The sequence below is a fragment of the Olea europaea genome, unplaced genomic scaffold (genome assembly GCF_002742605.1).
Source record: "Olea europaea var. sylvestris unplaced genomic scaffold, O_europaea_v1 scaffold1358, whole genome shotgun sequence".
Classification (NCBI taxonomy): Eukaryota; Viridiplantae; Streptophyta; class Magnoliopsida; order Lamiales; family Oleaceae; genus Olea; species Olea europaea.
Genome location: NW_019231083.1, coordinates 140,670 through 158,199, shown reverse-complemented (window position 1 = coordinate 158,199; position 17,530 = coordinate 140,670). Strand labels below are relative to the sequence as shown.

At 36.3% G+C, this 17,530-nt stretch overlaps 3 protein-coding genes and 1 long non-coding RNA gene across 7 annotated transcripts; 3 read left to right on the top strand and 1 right to left on the bottom strand.

Moving 5' to 3' along the window:
• Positions 1-2,295: 2,295 nt before the first annotated feature.
• Positions 2,296-7,946, top strand: LOC111375326 (protein FAR-RED IMPAIRED RESPONSE 1-like). 3 transcript variants are annotated; one of them, XM_022998133.1, is made up of 5 exons: positions 2,296-2,573; positions 3,213-5,358; positions 5,442-5,582; positions 5,655-5,724; positions 7,761-7,946. In XM_022998133.1, the coding sequence occupies exons 1-2, from the start codon at positions 2,561-2,563 to the stop codon at positions 4,199-4,201; spliced, it is 1,002 nt and encodes a 333-aa protein (XP_022853901.1). In that variant the 5' UTR covers positions 2,296-2,560; the 3' UTR covers positions 4,202-5,358; positions 5,442-5,582; positions 5,655-5,724; positions 7,761-7,946. The 3 variants fall into 3 exon arrangements, with proteins under 3 accessions (XP_022853901.1, XP_022853900.1, XP_022853902.1); XM_022998132.1 differs by lacking the exon at positions 7,761-7,946 and adding an exon at positions 5,964-6,229; XM_022998134.1 differs by lacking the exon at positions 7,761-7,946 and adding an exon at positions 5,964-6,229 and having other exon boundaries at positions 3,208-5,358.
• Positions 6,540-7,710, bottom strand: LOC111375327. The gene is made up of 2 exons (XR_002699291.1): positions 7,463-7,710; positions 6,540-6,937 (listed from the first exon to the last, which is right to left on the bottom strand). It is a non-coding gene; the product is annotated as an uncharacterized LOC111375327 (long non-coding RNA).
• Positions 7,947-8,820: 874 nt separating the features above from the next.
• LOC111375324 (G2/mitotic-specific cyclin S13-7-like) lies at positions 8,821-11,869 on the top strand. 2 transcript variants are annotated; one of them, XM_022998130.1, is made up of 9 exons: positions 8,821-8,973; positions 9,735-9,879; positions 9,975-10,032; positions 10,135-10,455; positions 10,552-10,677; positions 10,759-11,007; positions 11,076-11,234; positions 11,320-11,498; positions 11,590-11,869. In XM_022998130.1, the coding sequence occupies exons 1-9, from the start codon at positions 8,937-8,939 to the stop codon at positions 11,726-11,728; spliced, it is 1,413 nt and encodes a 470-aa protein (XP_022853898.1). In that variant the 5' UTR covers positions 8,821-8,936; the 3' UTR covers positions 11,729-11,869. The 2 variants fall into 2 exon arrangements, with proteins under 2 accessions (XP_022853898.1, XP_022853897.1); XM_022998129.1 differs by having other exon boundaries at positions 9,732-9,879.
• A 290-nt stretch (positions 11,870-12,159) lies between these two features.
• LOC111375325 (transcription factor MYBC1-like) lies at positions 12,160-14,336 on the top strand. Its single transcript, XM_022998131.1, has one exon. It carries the CDS (start codon positions 12,606-12,608, stop codon positions 13,512-13,514), a length of 909 nt encoding a protein of 302 aa, XP_022853899.1. The 5' UTR covers positions 12,160-12,605; the 3' UTR covers positions 13,515-14,336.
• Positions 14,337-17,530: the final 3,194 nt, after the last annotated feature.

Here is a 17,530-nt window from a genome sequence, read left to right as displayed (position 1 = left end):
AATTATTGGAGAAAAAATTACATATTTTTTAAGTTTAAAAAGATAAATTTTAAAATGAAAAAAAATACATATTAGCAGGTTAGTTCGGTTAATTGATGGGTTGGCTGCTTAAATCAAAACCAATCTGACCCGACTTTTTAATGATTAAAATTAATCAGCCATACCGATTTTTTGGTTCAAACCAACTCGATTTGATTTGATACGTTTGGTCAATTTGTTTTTTTTTTTTCACACCTCTAATTTACATGTGACACTTTTAAACACGCCAATTGTAAGTTGTAACCCTATTTCAATTATGACCATGGATAATGTTTAATTTGATGGTGGTTTATTAACATATTATTATTTTCGGAAAACTTTCTTGTGGTTTAAGCATTATTTTATCTCAGTGCAGAATATTGGCATTTATGGAAGATTTTAATTGTTTCTTTCTATTCACTTTTTTATTAAGATCAATAGTTGATATTGAATGCAAATCAGGATTGTGCTTGGTAGACATAATATGGATACATAGGAATGTCAACACCCGTTACATGATGTAAACCAAGACTTATCCTGCAAATCAATATGTTGGGAAATGGAACAATTTTTTCTGTTTGTTCACATGATCCTTGCTTAAAGAATTTATTTAAAACGAGAAAAATAACACCTCCATATAAAAAACTCTCAAACTAGAGAAAAATTATGAGCTGAGTGTATATATATATATACTATGTGAAAATTTTTGTACAATGACATAAAAACTACAACATACCAAATCTCTGGATGTTAAATGGATCGAGTAGAATGGTTTGGCTCCACTCAGCCCACCATTCGATGCTACTTGCACTGCCTCTATAAATGATACAATATAACAGTAAATAATTTCTCGATCCAGTTCGAATGGCCCGACTCCACTCAGTCCACCACTCGAAACTGCTTGCACGGCCTCTATAAGTGATACAAAAAAATAATAAATAATTTCTCGATTCAGTATGAATGGACTGTATATTTTTCGGTCATCGATGATCTAAAACGGTAATACGACTATACAAGACACCCACTTTGTAAAAATTTAAGAAACTAGCAACGACTGCACACATTTCACATTGACAGCACAGCATTAACATATTTGTGCACTATTTAAGTAACTAATACATTAATTAATAACTAATTTCACTAATCAACTTCATACCTCACTAAATACAACTTAAACATAAAATTAGGAATCTATCAGTACAAAAAACAACTAATAAATTAACAAATAACATACTAAAGACCCACTAAAAAATTGCCAATATTTTCTCGAGAGATGCTACAGTGTCAGGAAAAATTTTTACAGGAAGAATACAGGCCTCTTACAAACATGTGGGTCCCATGTTTTTTGGATTTTTTTTAATGAGATGGGACCCACCTATCTGTGAGAGGCCTGTGAAAAGTTCCCTGGCATTGCAGCATTAGCGTATTTTCTCCTTTTAACTGAAAAATTTATAAGCGTTCAGTTAACATTCTTCTCGTTCGCAAAACCAAGCAACTTCTGTTATTTATGAAATATTTCAGCAACTTAATCTTCACTTAATGCATATTTTTGCAGAAGATTTGGCCTCGAGAAAAGTTGCCCGCTATTTTCTCAGGGGATTTATTTACAAGCTTCCCTTGAATCCTTTTATTCCGATATTCTTGAAATGCACTTCTACGAATCTTGTCTTGTAACGGCATTTTTTGCTTTTGCTAATCAAATAATGGTTCACTGCAGCTTATACGTATTTTGTTTGACTTGTGTTTATCCATAATCGTCAAATGTCTGTTCAGGACAGCAATTTTTATCTTACCCGAGGTTTTTAACTGTAGTTCGAATTAGATTAGATATTTTCTTTTGTTTCTTGAACAAGGTGGCAGGATCTTGGCTTATTTGGTTTGTCAGTTTCCATTTGGTTCTTCTATTGGAAAAATGGCATATATGGGCTGATTTTTGGCATAATTTTCAATGACATCTATTCGTTGATACTTGCCAAAATTGATACTCACGCAAATGAAAAATTGAGGCTCAAAATTGATGTATTGGAAGATGGTTTTATGTTGGAGGGAAAGCTATATGTAAGTTGTTCCACATAGGAAAATGATAAAAATAATGACCATTTTATATATTATTTCACTTTGGACAAGCGTAATCATGTGTAGTAGCATAGATAATCTTTCCCGAAAATGCACTTTACCATACTCTTTGACCTGCAAAATGACCGAATGACATGTAAGCAACATATTAATCTTTGACCTTGTTTCTCATTGTTTAAAAACAAATGAAAAGTAATGAAGGAAAACTGAGACCCATTTCCATCCCCAATTCATTAAAAGTTTGGGCACCAATTTTCTTGCTATCTCAGTTCTCATCTACACAATCCCCATTTTGGCACTCACAATCCGGCCATAGTCTACAGTGTCGACGCCTCTAATTTGGCCGCACCTTCATTCCAATTTCGGCAATTCCAGATAGATACGTTAGCTCCGTTAGTGTGCAACAGCGGCACCTTCAGATTGGGTGCCTTCCTTCTGACCATTCGCCAATCGTTGCTTCGAAATTATGACAAAAGAAGGTAAATGGTGAAATTTATTGTAAAATCTAAAACTATTTTTCGAATCTGAAATTTGTTTGAAAATCTAGGGCGTCTATTGATATTCTGATGAGGATATCTTCGTCACCTATAAAGAAATCATTTAGTAGACACATTGGTTTTTTTGGTTGAGAAGGATTACCCAAATGAGGCCTTTACTGTCAAATGTGCTTACAATTTTCAGTTGTCCCTCAACGATCATCTTCTACTAGTCCCGCCTACCATTCTTCGCAGAACAAGAGTATGAAAAATTTCTAGAACAAGCTGTAAATGTTGTGTGACACCAACATCGTTCTCTGCAACTTTCTTCAAATGGGGAAAAAATTCTGTCATGTAGAATATGACCTTCTTTCCAGCCACACTACTTTTAGGCACCACATGTTTTTATGTTTGTTGTGTGTAGATAAAATATGCAGTTTCTTTTGTGTGAAATATGAAAATTCTTATACATGGTGCTTATTTTCGACGGAATAGATAGAAATTTGTTATGTAGAAACATGATAACTTTGTTAATTCCACCAAAGCTGCTCCTGTAGACAACATACCCATAATAAGTCCAATTTGTATATGTTATAAATAAACTGAATATGTTGCATTAATCGGTTTTTTGTCACAGGAAAGAAATTTTGGATGACGTCGAAGCAGTTATGTTGGTGGAGTCCGATGACGAGAGTGATCATAACAGTACAAAATTACAAGGTGATGACGGAATAGGAGGGGATGGTGTGATTGTGACTGTGCCTCTGCCTGAGGTGAACATGAAGTTTAAGGAAGAAAATGAAATTTTTGATTTTTATAAAAGGTATGCATATGACATGGGTTTTCTAGTGAGAAAACGAAATTCGAAAAGGGACAATGATGGAGTTTTGCGATATGTTACTTACGTTTGCAGCCGCAAAGGGCAAAAAATCAATAATACAAGCGTTTCTTTGAAGCCACACGCTACCATTCAAAGTGGATGTAAAGCCAGGCTTACAACATGCTCAGATATTCGTAGAATATGGCAAATTAACACAGTACACTTGGACCACAACCATAAAAAAAGTCCTTCGAAATCCAGATTGTACAGATGCAATAGAGAATTAAGTGCGCAGGTGAAACGTCGTCTTGAAATAAATGACATTGTAGGAATACCGCCACACAAAAGTTTCAATTCTACAATTGTGGAAGCAGGTAGTTATGAAAACATGACCTGCATTGAGAATGACTATCAAAATTATATTGAACAAGTTAGGCGGCTAAGACTTAGCGAAGTTGTTACCACAACAATACAGTCATGCTTTTCGACTATGCAAGCACAGTGCTCAGGGTTCTACTTCAGTATTGATTTGGATGAGGAGTCACGTCTGAAAAATGTTTTTTGGGCAGATAATAGGAGTCGGCAGGCATGTATGGAATTTGGTGATATTGTCACATTCGATACTACATACCTAACGAACAAGTATGATATGCCGTTTGCCCTTTTTGTTGGAGTGAACCATCACAAACAGACTAATCTCCTCGGATGTGGTCTCATATCGAACAAGGATACTGATACATTTGTGTGGCTTTTTCGAACATGGCTGCAGTGCATGAACGGCCAAGCTCCTAATGGGATAATTACTGATTAAGATAGGGCAATGCAGAACGCAATCCAGATCGTGTTTCCCGATAAGAAGCATAGGTGGTGTCTTTGACACATATTGAAAAAATTGCATTTCACTTTGACAAAGCTTCGATATTCTCTGTTATACACGAATTGGTTTATGATTCTCAATTTGTTCAAGAATTCGAAGAAGGTTGGCTAGCGATGATAGAAACGTATAATTTGCAAGACAATGAACGGTTATCATGTCTTTATGATAATAGATCTCGTTGGGTTCCTTGCTTTTTGCGGACTACTTTCTGGTCGGAGATGTCAACAACTCAAAGAAGTGAGAGTATTAATACATTTTTCGATGGGTATGTTCATTCAAAGACCTCGTTGAAGCAATTCGTCAAACAGTACGAAAGAGCATTGAGAAGTAAAGTTGAGAAAGAGTTTCAAGTAGATTTCAAATCGTTCTCACAAATGGTACCTAGCCGACTAGGTATGAAATGGAGAAACAATTTCAGGCAGTATACATAATTTCGAAGTTCAAGGAAGTTCAAGAGGAGTTCGTTGGCAAAGTTTATTGCGATCTCATCTCTGTTAGCGAGGGATTTTTGGGGACGATGTATGAGGTACACGAAGACGTTATACATGACCATCATTGTACCCAAAAAAATCTTGGTCTCATTATCTAGTGACAAATGTGAAGTTATTTGCAGATGCCACTTATTAAAGTTTTGAGGAATCCTATGCAAGCATGCAATCACGATACTGATATGCAATGGAGTGAAATTATTGGTAGATAAATACATTTTATGGAGATGGCGGAGAGATGTTATCAGATCCTACACGAGAGTTGCAGTGAACTATGACGAGTTGGTTAGTACCCCAGCACAGTTGATGTACGATAAGATGGTTAAAGCATTTGCTACATTAAACATCACTTGTGATGATGATGTAAAAGGTAGTTCAATATTGGACTGGATTGAATCTCAGTGCAAACCAAAGGATGCGTCCAAGTCCAATTGTGGGAGTAATGTCTTGTCTAGTTATAGTACTCGTATAGCGTCGTATGATATCGCATCACAAGATACTGGCAGTGGCTGCATTCAGGATCCAAAAGGGGTGAAGAGAAAGGGTGCTCCTAGAAAATTTCGCAAGAAGTCCCCGTTGGAATTGAGTTCAAATAAAATGACGGTATGTTACATTACCTTTACCACAAAACTTACTTCTTGTGTTCAAATACAAAGAAAATAAAGTTTTGATAATCTGTGATGCAGGCGGGTGGCATTACACCCAAAGGGAAAAAATCCAAGGCACGCCAAAGTAATCCTGGAGTTGGTGCAACCGTGTTTCAGACAACCTAACAATCACAACTCTAGGAAATGCCAATACCGTTATCATATTCACAGCTCGTAATGGTTAGTATATTACATTATTATAATTCCTTGTTGTAGATAAATTTGACTGACATGTTATATTTTTCCTTATAGGGTGCGACCCAGAGCGTTGGGTTCTCACAACACTTACAACCGTCTTTTTCCATTCACCCAGATGGTCAAGGTAATGATGAGGTTGGGTACTCTATAGTTTACGTAACTTTACATTTTTGGCTTGTGTAATAAATTGTCATGGTGTACCCTACTATGTTCCATATGTGCTGGACAACAACGGCGCTAACCCATGATATTAGAATATGGACGCGACAAAATAGATCCGATACACATATACAAATAATTTTTTGAACCTATTAGATATTCTAATTGTTAACTGTGTCAACTAATGTTCCATATGTGTTATAGTTACTCAAGTGAAGAATGTAGCTGGGAAATCAACAAATAGGAACCTGCACTACTTATTTACACTGTGCACCAGATTGGCGTCTCATGAATTTTGTGAAGGCAGAGCAACATATTTTTCCCCTTTTGTTCAAGAACAGTTCATATTGAAATTACCAAAACTAAGGGAACATTCTGTAGTTAAATTTTGAAGGAAATAGTGGATGTGTATTCACAGGCATGGATATGGATGCTACGTGCTTAATTGGCTATTAAATCATTTCTGTTTATTGACTTCTCTTATTAGCTATGAATTCAATTCTGTGAGTCGTTGCATGAACATGCTAATGTCATCTTTCCCATATTTCCTATTAATCTTGTTTATTTCTCAAATTATAACACACAATCGAGATGTCAGGAAGAAGAGAGGTTTTGATAGGGGAATACAAGTCAAGAAGTTAGGCATATGTTTCTGTAGATTTTGTGAAAACAAATAATGTAGTATGGATCAGATTAAATAATGGAAAATCATTTACTATTGTTGAGGCATGTTATAGAGATATCAAAGCCAAATGAACTCATCCATAAGTGCACTCCAAATAATGGAAAATCATTTACTATTTTTTTGCTCTTCCTTTGTGTATTATAACGTTAAGAAACATGTCCACATCACGTTGATCAAATAGTTGACATTGAGATTGAAATGTGCAAGACAGTTCGTCAACTCCTTTGCTCGTCACATAATTCATTGAAGTTATTCTGACTGGACTTGATTCGCCGCTAGTCTCGCCATCTTTGACCCACTCCCAATTTCCACATTTTGCAGTACACATATTGAATAATCTACCTTCGTTTTTGCTCTCTTTCTCCACCTCAAAACACTTGACGAATGCATCCTTGCACCATGGGCAATGACGTTTCTCTGAACAGTCAGCAAAAAAATGCCCCATTCCTCTACAACTATGACATACTCCCTGGTTCTTTCCTGCAATGGTAAGCTGAAAATAAACCACGACACATCAAAACCAATTTAGGAATAAGAGCTCACATCCATTTAAGCAATCTTATTGCTTTCTGTATATATTCCAGACATCCATATCACACAGCAATCATCATAATGAAAAAAAAAATCAAAATTTCAACATTTATTGAGTTCAAAAATAGAAACTGAAACAAAGCTATTTTCAATTTGTGAAGGTAAACTTACGGGCACAGCATTCCTGAACGAAATTCCTTCAGCAATTCGAAGTCATGTAAAAAAAAAAAACAAAAAGTGACTAACTTCATGCTCTTTTGGGATTACAGAATACAAATAAGTAGCCACAGAATCATTTCGGAGTCTGCAGCACAAATTTCAAGTGTTTAATCTAGTTTACAACCACACCACGTAGGAGAAAATAAGGGAAAAAATCTTCGTTCGACCCAACAACTGCTACTGGCTACGAAATGAGAAAACAAAAATGAAACCCCCAAAATTTAAACGCTACAGTCAATCCTTCGAAAACCCACATATTTGAACTTACTTCCAGTGACAAAGACGAGGACAGGTCTGGTGCAGCGACCAATGACCGGTACAAACGCCTTCTTTTTATTTCGGCTTTGGAGGTTGTGAGTTAATCAGTGCCAGGTCCGGCGTCGGAGGGTCTTGTTTGGAGGAAATTGATTTGTGTTGGGAGAAATGGGAAGAAACGGGAAGGGTAGTGAATATGAGGTTTGACAACTTGGCCGGGTCCGGGTCTTGTTTGCTTTAAGTCATTTCTATTTGATGTCGTTTGAATTTTATTTTATTTTTTTATTTAAGGAAACTTTCCATGTCAGCAGGTCAAGGATTCTGTCAAGGCTTTCGGTCACCATAGCGTGGTTGAAATCTTTCCACCTATTCTCTTTATACAGTGGTTTATACATTTCTACAATTTTCATTTACTGTTTATTTTCAGTTTGTTCTTGTTTAGTATATGATTTGTTAATATTCTTTTCAGTTAATTCCTTTTCCCAACAGTGTAAACATTGCAGCAGTTTTCATTTACTATTTATTTTCGGTTTGTTCTTGTTTAGCATATGATTCGTTACTATTCTTTTCAATTAATTCCTTTTCCCAACAGTGTAAACATTGTATTCGGCATTTAATTTTCTAACATCTTCCTCTGTCATTTTGTGTCACGTGGAGCACAAAATTGCTTGGAAAATTAGACACACATCTAACAGATATGGTTATAGCTAATTTATACGGTTTGTTTTAAAATTATACCTATATGAAAATTCCTAAGGATTAAGAGATTTTTTGATTAAAATTACAAAATCCTTATACGAACAATCAGGACAACTACAGTATAATCGTCATAGTGAATAACAACATTTTGTACAAGTGTTTAACATTCTTCCAAAATGTGATGTACATTTGTTCATTGGTAATTTGCCAATACGTGATAATAACGATAATGTGTAAAGTAGACTCCATTAAGTTATATGTAAAAATTCAAAATTGTGTTTTAGTTTCCGATATGTTTTTACCATCGATATAACCTATTCAATTACATTTCAACCCTTAACCTTTACGTTTTTCAATCAATGTCCAAATTGTTTCGATTTGGTTTTCAAAACATTGATCAATGACTTTTGATCACAATACCTTTGGCAATATGAAAGAAAAAAATTAGACAAAATTTTACCCTAAAAGTCTTGCAACGGTAACATTTGAAGTTTGAATTAACAGTCCCAACGGCTAAAAAGCGGCGACACAAAGCGCAATAACCATATACAGAAAAACAATCAAGGCCGTTGATTCCAACTAATCAAACGGCTGTAATTTCACAAAAAAAGGACCGTTGCTTATTGAAGCGCCTTGATCTCCTCCTTCAAAAGGGGTGTCTTTTTCAGTGAATGCTTGTGCTTTTCACGAGAGAGGGGAGAGAGATATAGAGAGAGAGACAAGAGATTCTTCGGGGGGGAAGCACAGAAGAAAGGGTTTAAGAAGATTTTCATTTCCAGGTCTCGATAATGGCTTCAAGACTGGTTGTTCAACAGGAAAATAGAGGTATTTTTATTTATTCAAAATAAATTCAATAAACCTAATCGGAGGGAGGATACCCAAATGGTATCTTTAATTTCTAATGCGGAATTTATGATCCCCCGATTCTTTATATTTCTGGCTCGGCTTCTGATGTTTTGGGATTTTTGTTATTTATTTTGATTTGTAATTTTCTTGATCTTTTTTGTGTCCCTTTTGATTCGTGTTTTCTATTTATTTTCCTTTCTGTTTTGTTACTTTTTCCTGTTTGGGATGTAGAAACAATCACTCAAGCATGTATTTCCAAATTTTTTTTTTATGTATGATTTCACAGTTTTTTTACCAAATTTTTTTATATGGTTTTGTTTGTTCTTTTTGAATCTATTGCGCTAATTTTTACTGTTTCATTGATTATTTTTTCTAAATATCTGAAATAATCTATATACAATTTTGTTAATATGTGTATTTTATTTTCTTTTTCAATCAGTTTTTGTCTTAAATGAACTCGTTCCCAAATTTTGATTTCTTGATCTCGTCTTCTTATTCTCTGTGCACATTTGTTGCGGAGGTGTCATTATATGTTTTAAGATGAGTCTTACACCTAAAAACTAGAATCTAGTACCCATTCTTAGTGAAAGTTTATCGAGTGTTTGTGTCATTAGTTTGAATTTTCCTTTAGTCTCTAATTATAAGTGGAACTGCAGTTGCTGTGATTTATCTCTAGGGTTTCACCCATTGGTTTTGTTTCATGATGATTTGATCTGTATTTATTGTGACAAATTTAGTAGGCGAGGCATTACCTGGGGGCGTTAAGCAGAAAAACATGGCAGCAGAAAGAAAGAATCGTCCTGCACTTACCAACATCGGGAATCGGGTTACGATTCCTGGCGTCGAGGGCAAACCAGTTCCTAAAGTCTCCCGTCCCGTTACAAGGTTTCTAAATCACTCTCTTGCATTTTATGAAACATGAATGCGTTAGTCTCTTATATTGTTTAATAGTTTTTCATTTTATGTTTCTGTTTTTACAGGAGCTTTCGCGCACAATTGCTTGCTAATGCACAGGCTGCAGCAGCTGAAAACAAGAAGGTTTGTCTTGGGAAATTGCTTTCTTGATTTGTGTAGTTTTTATTTGTTATGTTGTGCTTGAAAAGTTAATAAGAATTAATGGCTGCTCTCCTTGGATTACAGAATGCTTTGATAGCAAATGGAGCTCTACCTAACCAGAAAGCTATGGGAAGGAAGGAAGCTCAGAAGAAAGCCATTGTCAAACCAAGAAAGCCCGAGGAGATTGTCGAAATTAGTCCTGATACAGAAGAAATTGTTGAGAAAGACGAAGCTCAGAAGAAAGCAACTGTCAAACCAAAAAAAACGGATGACATTATCAACATTAGTCATGATACTGCAGAAGTTCTTAAGAAAGACGAGCCGGTGAAACAAGAAAAGGCCGGAGAAGGGTCATCGAAGAAAAAAGCTCCAACTCTGACTTCAACGCTCACCGCACGAAGCAAGGTAGGTTGCTTTTGAATTTTACTTACAATTTTGCAACTGCTTTGTCTTCTATTTTAATTCATATAGACGACCTTAATTTTATGATTGTGTGCGCAGGCTGCTTGTGGCCTGAGCAAAAAACCGAAGGAGCAAATAGTCGATATTGATGCTGCAGATGTGAATAATGATTTGGCAGCTGTCGAATATGTCGAAGAAATATACAAGTACTACAAGTCTGTTGAGGTATCCTGCTTTTTCTTATTTCTATTTTCTCCATAACTTTATTTATGTCCCAATTCTAATGAAAGAAAATTTCTCATACAGAATGAGAGCCGAGTTAACTATTACATTGATTCACAACCTGAGATAAACGAAAAAATGAGAGCAATTCTGATTGATTGGTTGATCCAAGTACACCACAAATTCGAGCTCTCACCAGAAACTCTTTACTTGACAATCAACATTGTTGATCGGTATCTAGCAACGAAGACTACATTAAGGAAGGAACTGCAGTTGTTGGGCATAAGTGCTATGCTTATAGCCTCTAAATATGAAGAAATTTGGGCTCCTGAGGTAGATATTCATTGTAATGAGCAAGTATCTAAGCATCACGAGTTTAAATATGATTGTATTTTTTGCAGGTTAACGATTTAGTGTGCATCTCAGACAGAGCTTATTCTAATGAGCAAGTATTGGCTATGGAAAAACGAATTCTTGGTGAATTGGAATGGAACTTAACCGTTCCCACATTATATGTGTTCCTCGTGCGCTTTATCAAGGCTTCTTTGACTGATTCCGATGTAAGAAGTTTTCCGACTAGGATTAAAGTTGCTTGTATTTCTTTTCCAACTTGATTACGTATAACTGGATGATCTTGTGTGGTAGGTGGAGAACGCAGTCTATTTCTTGGCTGAGCTGGGAATGATGAACTACGTGACTCTCATGTACTGTCCTTCAATGATTGCTGCCTCAGCAGTCTATGCTGCTCGCTGCACCCTAAACAAGGCGCCCTTCTGGAACGAGACTCTTAAACTGCACACGGGTTTCTCAGAGTTGCAACTTACGTAAGTCATATTGATTATATAAGCCCCCCACCCCCACCCCGCACCGGTCGTGTGTACACATCTTAGAATCATGTTTGTTTTCATGGAACAGGAATTGCGCTAAGCTGCTCGTTAGCTTCCATTCGGTGGCTGCAGAACACAATCTCAAGACGATCTACAGAAAATACTCAAGCGAGGAGCGAGGAGCTGTTGCACTCCTACCACCGGCTAAATTTCTTACAGTTGCATAGTGAATTTTTTGGGGATTCTTTGATCAATGGATTAAAAATGTGTGGCAAAAGAAGAAGAATTTTATTGTACAATTAATCCATACCTTGGCAATTCATTTGAATCATTTCCGTACTTAGCAATTTCTCTACACTTTTCCTTCAGTTTGCTTTTTTACTTTCCTTTTCCTATAAGTCAAGAGATATTACTACATTTTCCCTAATCTCAGTAACATTATGTCACATGGTTGCCCAACAACCCTCTGTTTGGCTAAGCTTAATTTACTTATCTACAAATTCTAAATGGTCAAATCTGAAAATAAATAGCATAAATAGGTTTTTTACATTACAAATGTTTTTTAACTAATTAGAAATTTAGCTTGTATCCTCTTTTTTCTTTCTTTTTTCTTTCTTTTTTTTTGATGTGTGTGTGTACAGGATGCACTTAAAAATATTTTTTATTATGTGTTGAGTCATATTCAACATGTTTTCACCACAAAAGTAACCCAACCAAAATCCTAGAATCTTTTCTAGGAGTGACCCTCACTCTCAAGAATGGAAAAGGAAAAGCTCAGAAGACACAGATTATTAATCATCCCAGCACAGAGCAACGGATACCATAAATAAAAGCTGAAAACAGGATCCACCTCGATCACTCCTCCCACTCCACCCCTCCAAAAGTTTAATACTTTCACCATTTTTTATACGAAGAAATGGAAATATGAAAACCCTTTCTAGTTCCATCCCCTAATTTCACGCTCCCTCGTTTTCCCTTCCAAATTGGGTTTTTAAATTTAATCTTAGCTCCAAGATCAGAGGGAAAAAAAGTTGACCCGTTACAATTTCTTGTTATACATATACTGTTCATCTCAAGGAATTTATTCAAGGGAAGACGGGGATAATGAGGGAAGTGGACTCGAATTGGTTTGCTAAATGGGAAGATGAATTGCCAGCTCCAGATGAGTTGATTCCCCTATCCCAATCTTTAATTACGACTGATCTAGCGCTGGCCTTCGATATTAGAAATCCACATCAAATTGCGACGGCGGCGGTGCCACCGCCTCAATCTACCGCTAACTCCTCGGCAGAATTTGACTCGGCTGAGTTGGGTGGCGGAGGAGAGGGCGGCAGTGGCGGAGGATCCGGGGCTGGAGACGAGCCGGCACGGACTTTGAAGCGGCCACGGCTCGTGTGGACGCCGCAGTTGCATAAAAGGTTTGTGGACGCTGTGGCCCATTTGGGAATCAAGAATGCTGTCCCCAAGACCATAATGCAGCTCATGAGTGTGGATGGACTCACTAGAGAAAACGTTGCTAGTCATTTGCAGAAGTACAGGCTTTATTTGAAGAGGATGCAGGGAATGTCGAGTAACGGTGGCGGTGTAGGTGGCAATAATTCTCCAGCAGCACTGGCTGCCGTGGGTGTAGACCCTGCCACGGACCATTTATTCGCCAGCTCGCCGGTGCCAGCACATTTCCTGCATCCAAGCAGGGCAAATTCCGACCATTTTCTCCCATTCTTACCTGTCACAGCAATGCAGAATCATCATCAGATGGCGGTGGTGGGCCCGGGTGCGCACCACCATCAGCTGCAGCAGCAATCTAGGTATTTTGGAACTTCACCACCAAATGGGCAGTTCGAGCATCCCCTTATGAGGCAGTCACAGGAGCAGGTGCAAAGGATGGGTACGCCGGTGCACAGTAGAAACGGTTCTGCTGTGGTGCCACTGCCATATGTGGAGGATTTGGAGTCAGCCACTGCCACAGATGGAAGGAAAATTCTCACCCTGTTTCCAACTGGTGACGATTAAATATGGAGAAATTTTTGAAATTTTTCTAGAAGCTCCGCATTTTTTTTTGTCAATTTTACTCCTGAGCTAAATGTCCATGGGGAATCTATCTAGTATTCGAATTTAGTTGTCGTATCATGTTAACATTTGTGTTCATAGATGTTGCCAATGCTCTAGGTTGAGTTCTATTTAGTATTTACATTCTTGTTTTCTCCATGAGGACCTCGGTTTGTGTCCATTAGAATGAGTCCTTGCTTTATGTAGATTCTGTTGTTAAGGAGTCTAATTCCATCAATGTCGCCTTTTGTTGGCCAATATTGATGCAACTCCGCCCCCGGGCTACCAGTGACTGTTATCGACCATGATGTCACTTTGGGCAGCAATAATGCTATAACGGTTGTTGAAATAAGTCATTGAAAGTACGAGAAATCTACAGGTAAATTGTTGTCCAAGTTGGTATGTCTGTGTCTGAAGCAACCAATTTGTTAACTCTTGATTGTTCAGCGAAGGAGAACAATGCTGGCAAGCCAAGAATCATGGTCCTATGATGTCTTCAAGAAGTCAGAGATGATGATTTACTGTCCAGAGTCTGCTTAATATGGTGTTGTGTTTATCTTGTTTATTCCCTATGGTCTCCCACATATAAACTTTGTTCTCTCGTTTCCTGGTATAACCTTGTGTAGAGTCGAGTCCTATTTGTAAATGCTGTTGTTTTCTGCAGACATTTTAACCTTGATATTCTGAAATCTTGCAGAGGAAACCTAACAATTCTACTGCTATGTGATGTTGCTTCAATATTTGTATCCTGTGGAACAAATATAAAGTGGAGCTGCATTTATTTAAGACTCGTGAAGTTCTAACAAGCACTCTGTGTATTTTGTAGTCATGTTTAGTTGCCATTGTTGAGTTTGGAATCTTATTCTGGAACGCAGTGCATAAGATTTAACATTCACTTATTAATCATACCATTGTAGAGTTTAATAAAAAATTTTAGTACTACAACATTTATATAGAATAGAATCCCGATCGGAGTGCAAAATTCAACTCGGCGAGGAGGGAAATGCGAGGTGTGATATATGTAGGACATTGTTTGCACGTTAGGATTTTTCACATTGTTTGAATGATTCAAACAATGACAACATCGATTGAAGTAAATGAATTGTCTCAGTATCTTGAAAAGTAATAAATTCCACCTATCCTAGCTTGAGAAAGGCCAATGGTTTTTGCGAGAAATTATGAAGTAGCATAAAATTGGAATAATGACCTGAAAAAGACACTGGTAATGAAATATCTAAAAAGGCTTGGCTTGAGAAAAAAACAGAAAAAAAAATGCAAAAATCCGATAACAAATTGCAGATTTTCATAGTACGAGACGTGGATATTGATGAAAGGATATCCGGCGTGTCCCCACTCTGTAAATAATCGTAATCTTCAACTTTGAGTGATGTGGGTTCTTTTGTTGGGGTGCGTGGGTGGCTGGGAGTACTACATGTAAATTATCCAATCCAATCATAAGCTGTTGATTATCCTTGAGATATAAATATGTCGTAATTTCCATGGCCTTGAGGGTTTGATATCGATGAGAACTCCGACTACTTCATGAGAACAAGTTTAATACGGTGGTAGAGTGGAAAGAACACTTCATTTTCTCTGTATTTTGAAACTTATCTTCATGGAGTGCAACATATTTATCAAACTTTTAGCATGAGAGGTGTTCGGGAACTCGATTATCCCTCAAAATTGAGTAAATTTGAATTGAAAAATAATGTTTTACACTACCAAATCTTAATCATTTTCATCAACTCATGCCATATAGTCGATTTTAGAGTACATCAAAAGCTCAATTAAAAAAGTGATGACTGATGATACGATTTAGAATCTTAGATTATACAAAAGATAAGAATATTCAAAATCTTTGAAATAGTCACGAAATCTATAAGTTCATAAAAAGAAAATCAAGTAGACTTGAACCGGTTGTTCTAATTGTGTAAATTTATGAAGTATGTGAAAGTGTTTTAAAGGGCGAGATAGGGTTCCTAATTATAATTAGAAATTAGAGCAGCAGTATGAATTAAATGATTTTTTTAAGGATAGTGTGATAATCCAGCAGCACTGCTATGTGTTCAGAATTTCTCTTGATTTTCACAAAGTACACGTGACAGCATCCAGTTAAAGAATGACAAAAAAAAAAAAAAAATACAGATCAACTAGATGCTCCCACGTCAGCATTTGGTGAAATTCTGGCACTTCTGCTTCTGTACAAGTAGAAAAATTGTTAAATAAATAAGAAGTGCACCACCCACCTACAAGACAGGCACGATTTTTGGTTTTTTAATTAACAATTATTCGAACAGATGGGATCAATTGTGCACTGATTGGCAATATGCTTTGATATAATAAAAAGATAAACACCTTTTTCTCAACTGAACGAGTAGCCAAACGGTTTGATTCCTCCTGATGTGTAGCAAGTCGCTTGATCATGCTACTCCATTTAGCGTGGAAAGTCTACCTCGTCCTTAAAAATAAAGAAATTCGATTTTTTTTGAAATTATTTTTATATAGGATAGGTACAAAGAGCGATACTTCTTCGTTCCAGAAAAATAAAAATAGAAACCTTCAAGAATGGTGTTACGGTAGCCATAATTTCTTATCATGCAATGATTTGAGGTTCATCTTGTTTCAAATACATCACTCTGTAGTCTTTGTAGAGAGAAATTAATAGTTTTGATAACATCATATGATAAAATTAAATGGATTTTGTTTCAGATGAAGGGCTTCATTCATTGTTTGACAGTTCACATCCAGATTAACAAAGTCTCTGTCCCATCTTTAGTTGTGTACAATTAATAAACAAATCCCGTATTATCCATTAATTTATAGTTATATGAGATGAAGAAAACATAAATATAATTTAATATGATATCAAGCTGGCACTGAATTATTCACAATACATTATTTGGCTCCATGTGATGTGCTTTAGATTTTGTTTTAATTTTCAAGAATAAACAAAAATCTCAAGTATAGCTCCATCTTGTAATCATATTAAAGGGCCATTGGGTGGTTGTCAATTGCATAAATTACTCCTTCTCAACTGGTTAGATCGTAGGTGTATTTATACAATACAATAGACAAAATTATTTAACTTAGCCCCCGTTTCTTCTTTTAGAACTCCCAATATCGTCCAGTCTACCTTACCAAACAAGTCACTAATGAACACATTAAGCCCCTGTTTGGTTCCCATTATTTCTTCATTAAAATGAAAAATATGATTGTTATCCATTACATCAAGCCACCAAATTTGAAATTTTATATCTTATGTGGAGCTTGTAACGACTATATTTTTCATTCTCATTCTCCAAAAATGAGAAACAAACGGGGGCTAAATAACATTCACAAGACTAACCAACGGAACTATAAAATCACAAATAGAACACGCATGCAGCAGTAAATCTCTTGCAAATAATAACAGTTGGTGCGTAAATTGTTCGTGAAAAATGCTTATTGTACACTAGTGTACACCCCTCTCACACGAGAGAGGATCCACATTGATTAAAAAATTCGTGTGCCCCCTCGCATGTGAGGGGGCCGTACACTAGTGTACATGTAGCATGGCTGATTGTTCATCAACTTAGTCAACTCCACAAGTAAAAAGCAAAATGAAACTAAATCAAAACACAATGTTTAACAGTTTCTGACATTTTGAACTGAATCAAGAATCCTATGTAGAACAATACAATGTCTAGTTCAGTAAGCTAATAATTGAACTGTCATCTATGGTTCTGGGATAATCAAAATTTAGGGGCTGCTGACGGGGGGGGAACCTACACCAAACATAAAAAGAGTGCTTTATAAGAAAGGTCTTTTAATTCTATTGGAATCAATCTCAAAATAAAATATCATATGGAAAAGTGTCCTTTGAAAAAGAGAATGAGAAAAGTTGCATCCTCTTTAGAGATGAACGAATATACTGATAAGAGAAGTAGCGTCTTAATTGAAATTTGTATTGGAATTCTTTCTTTGTTAATTTTTTGGATTGA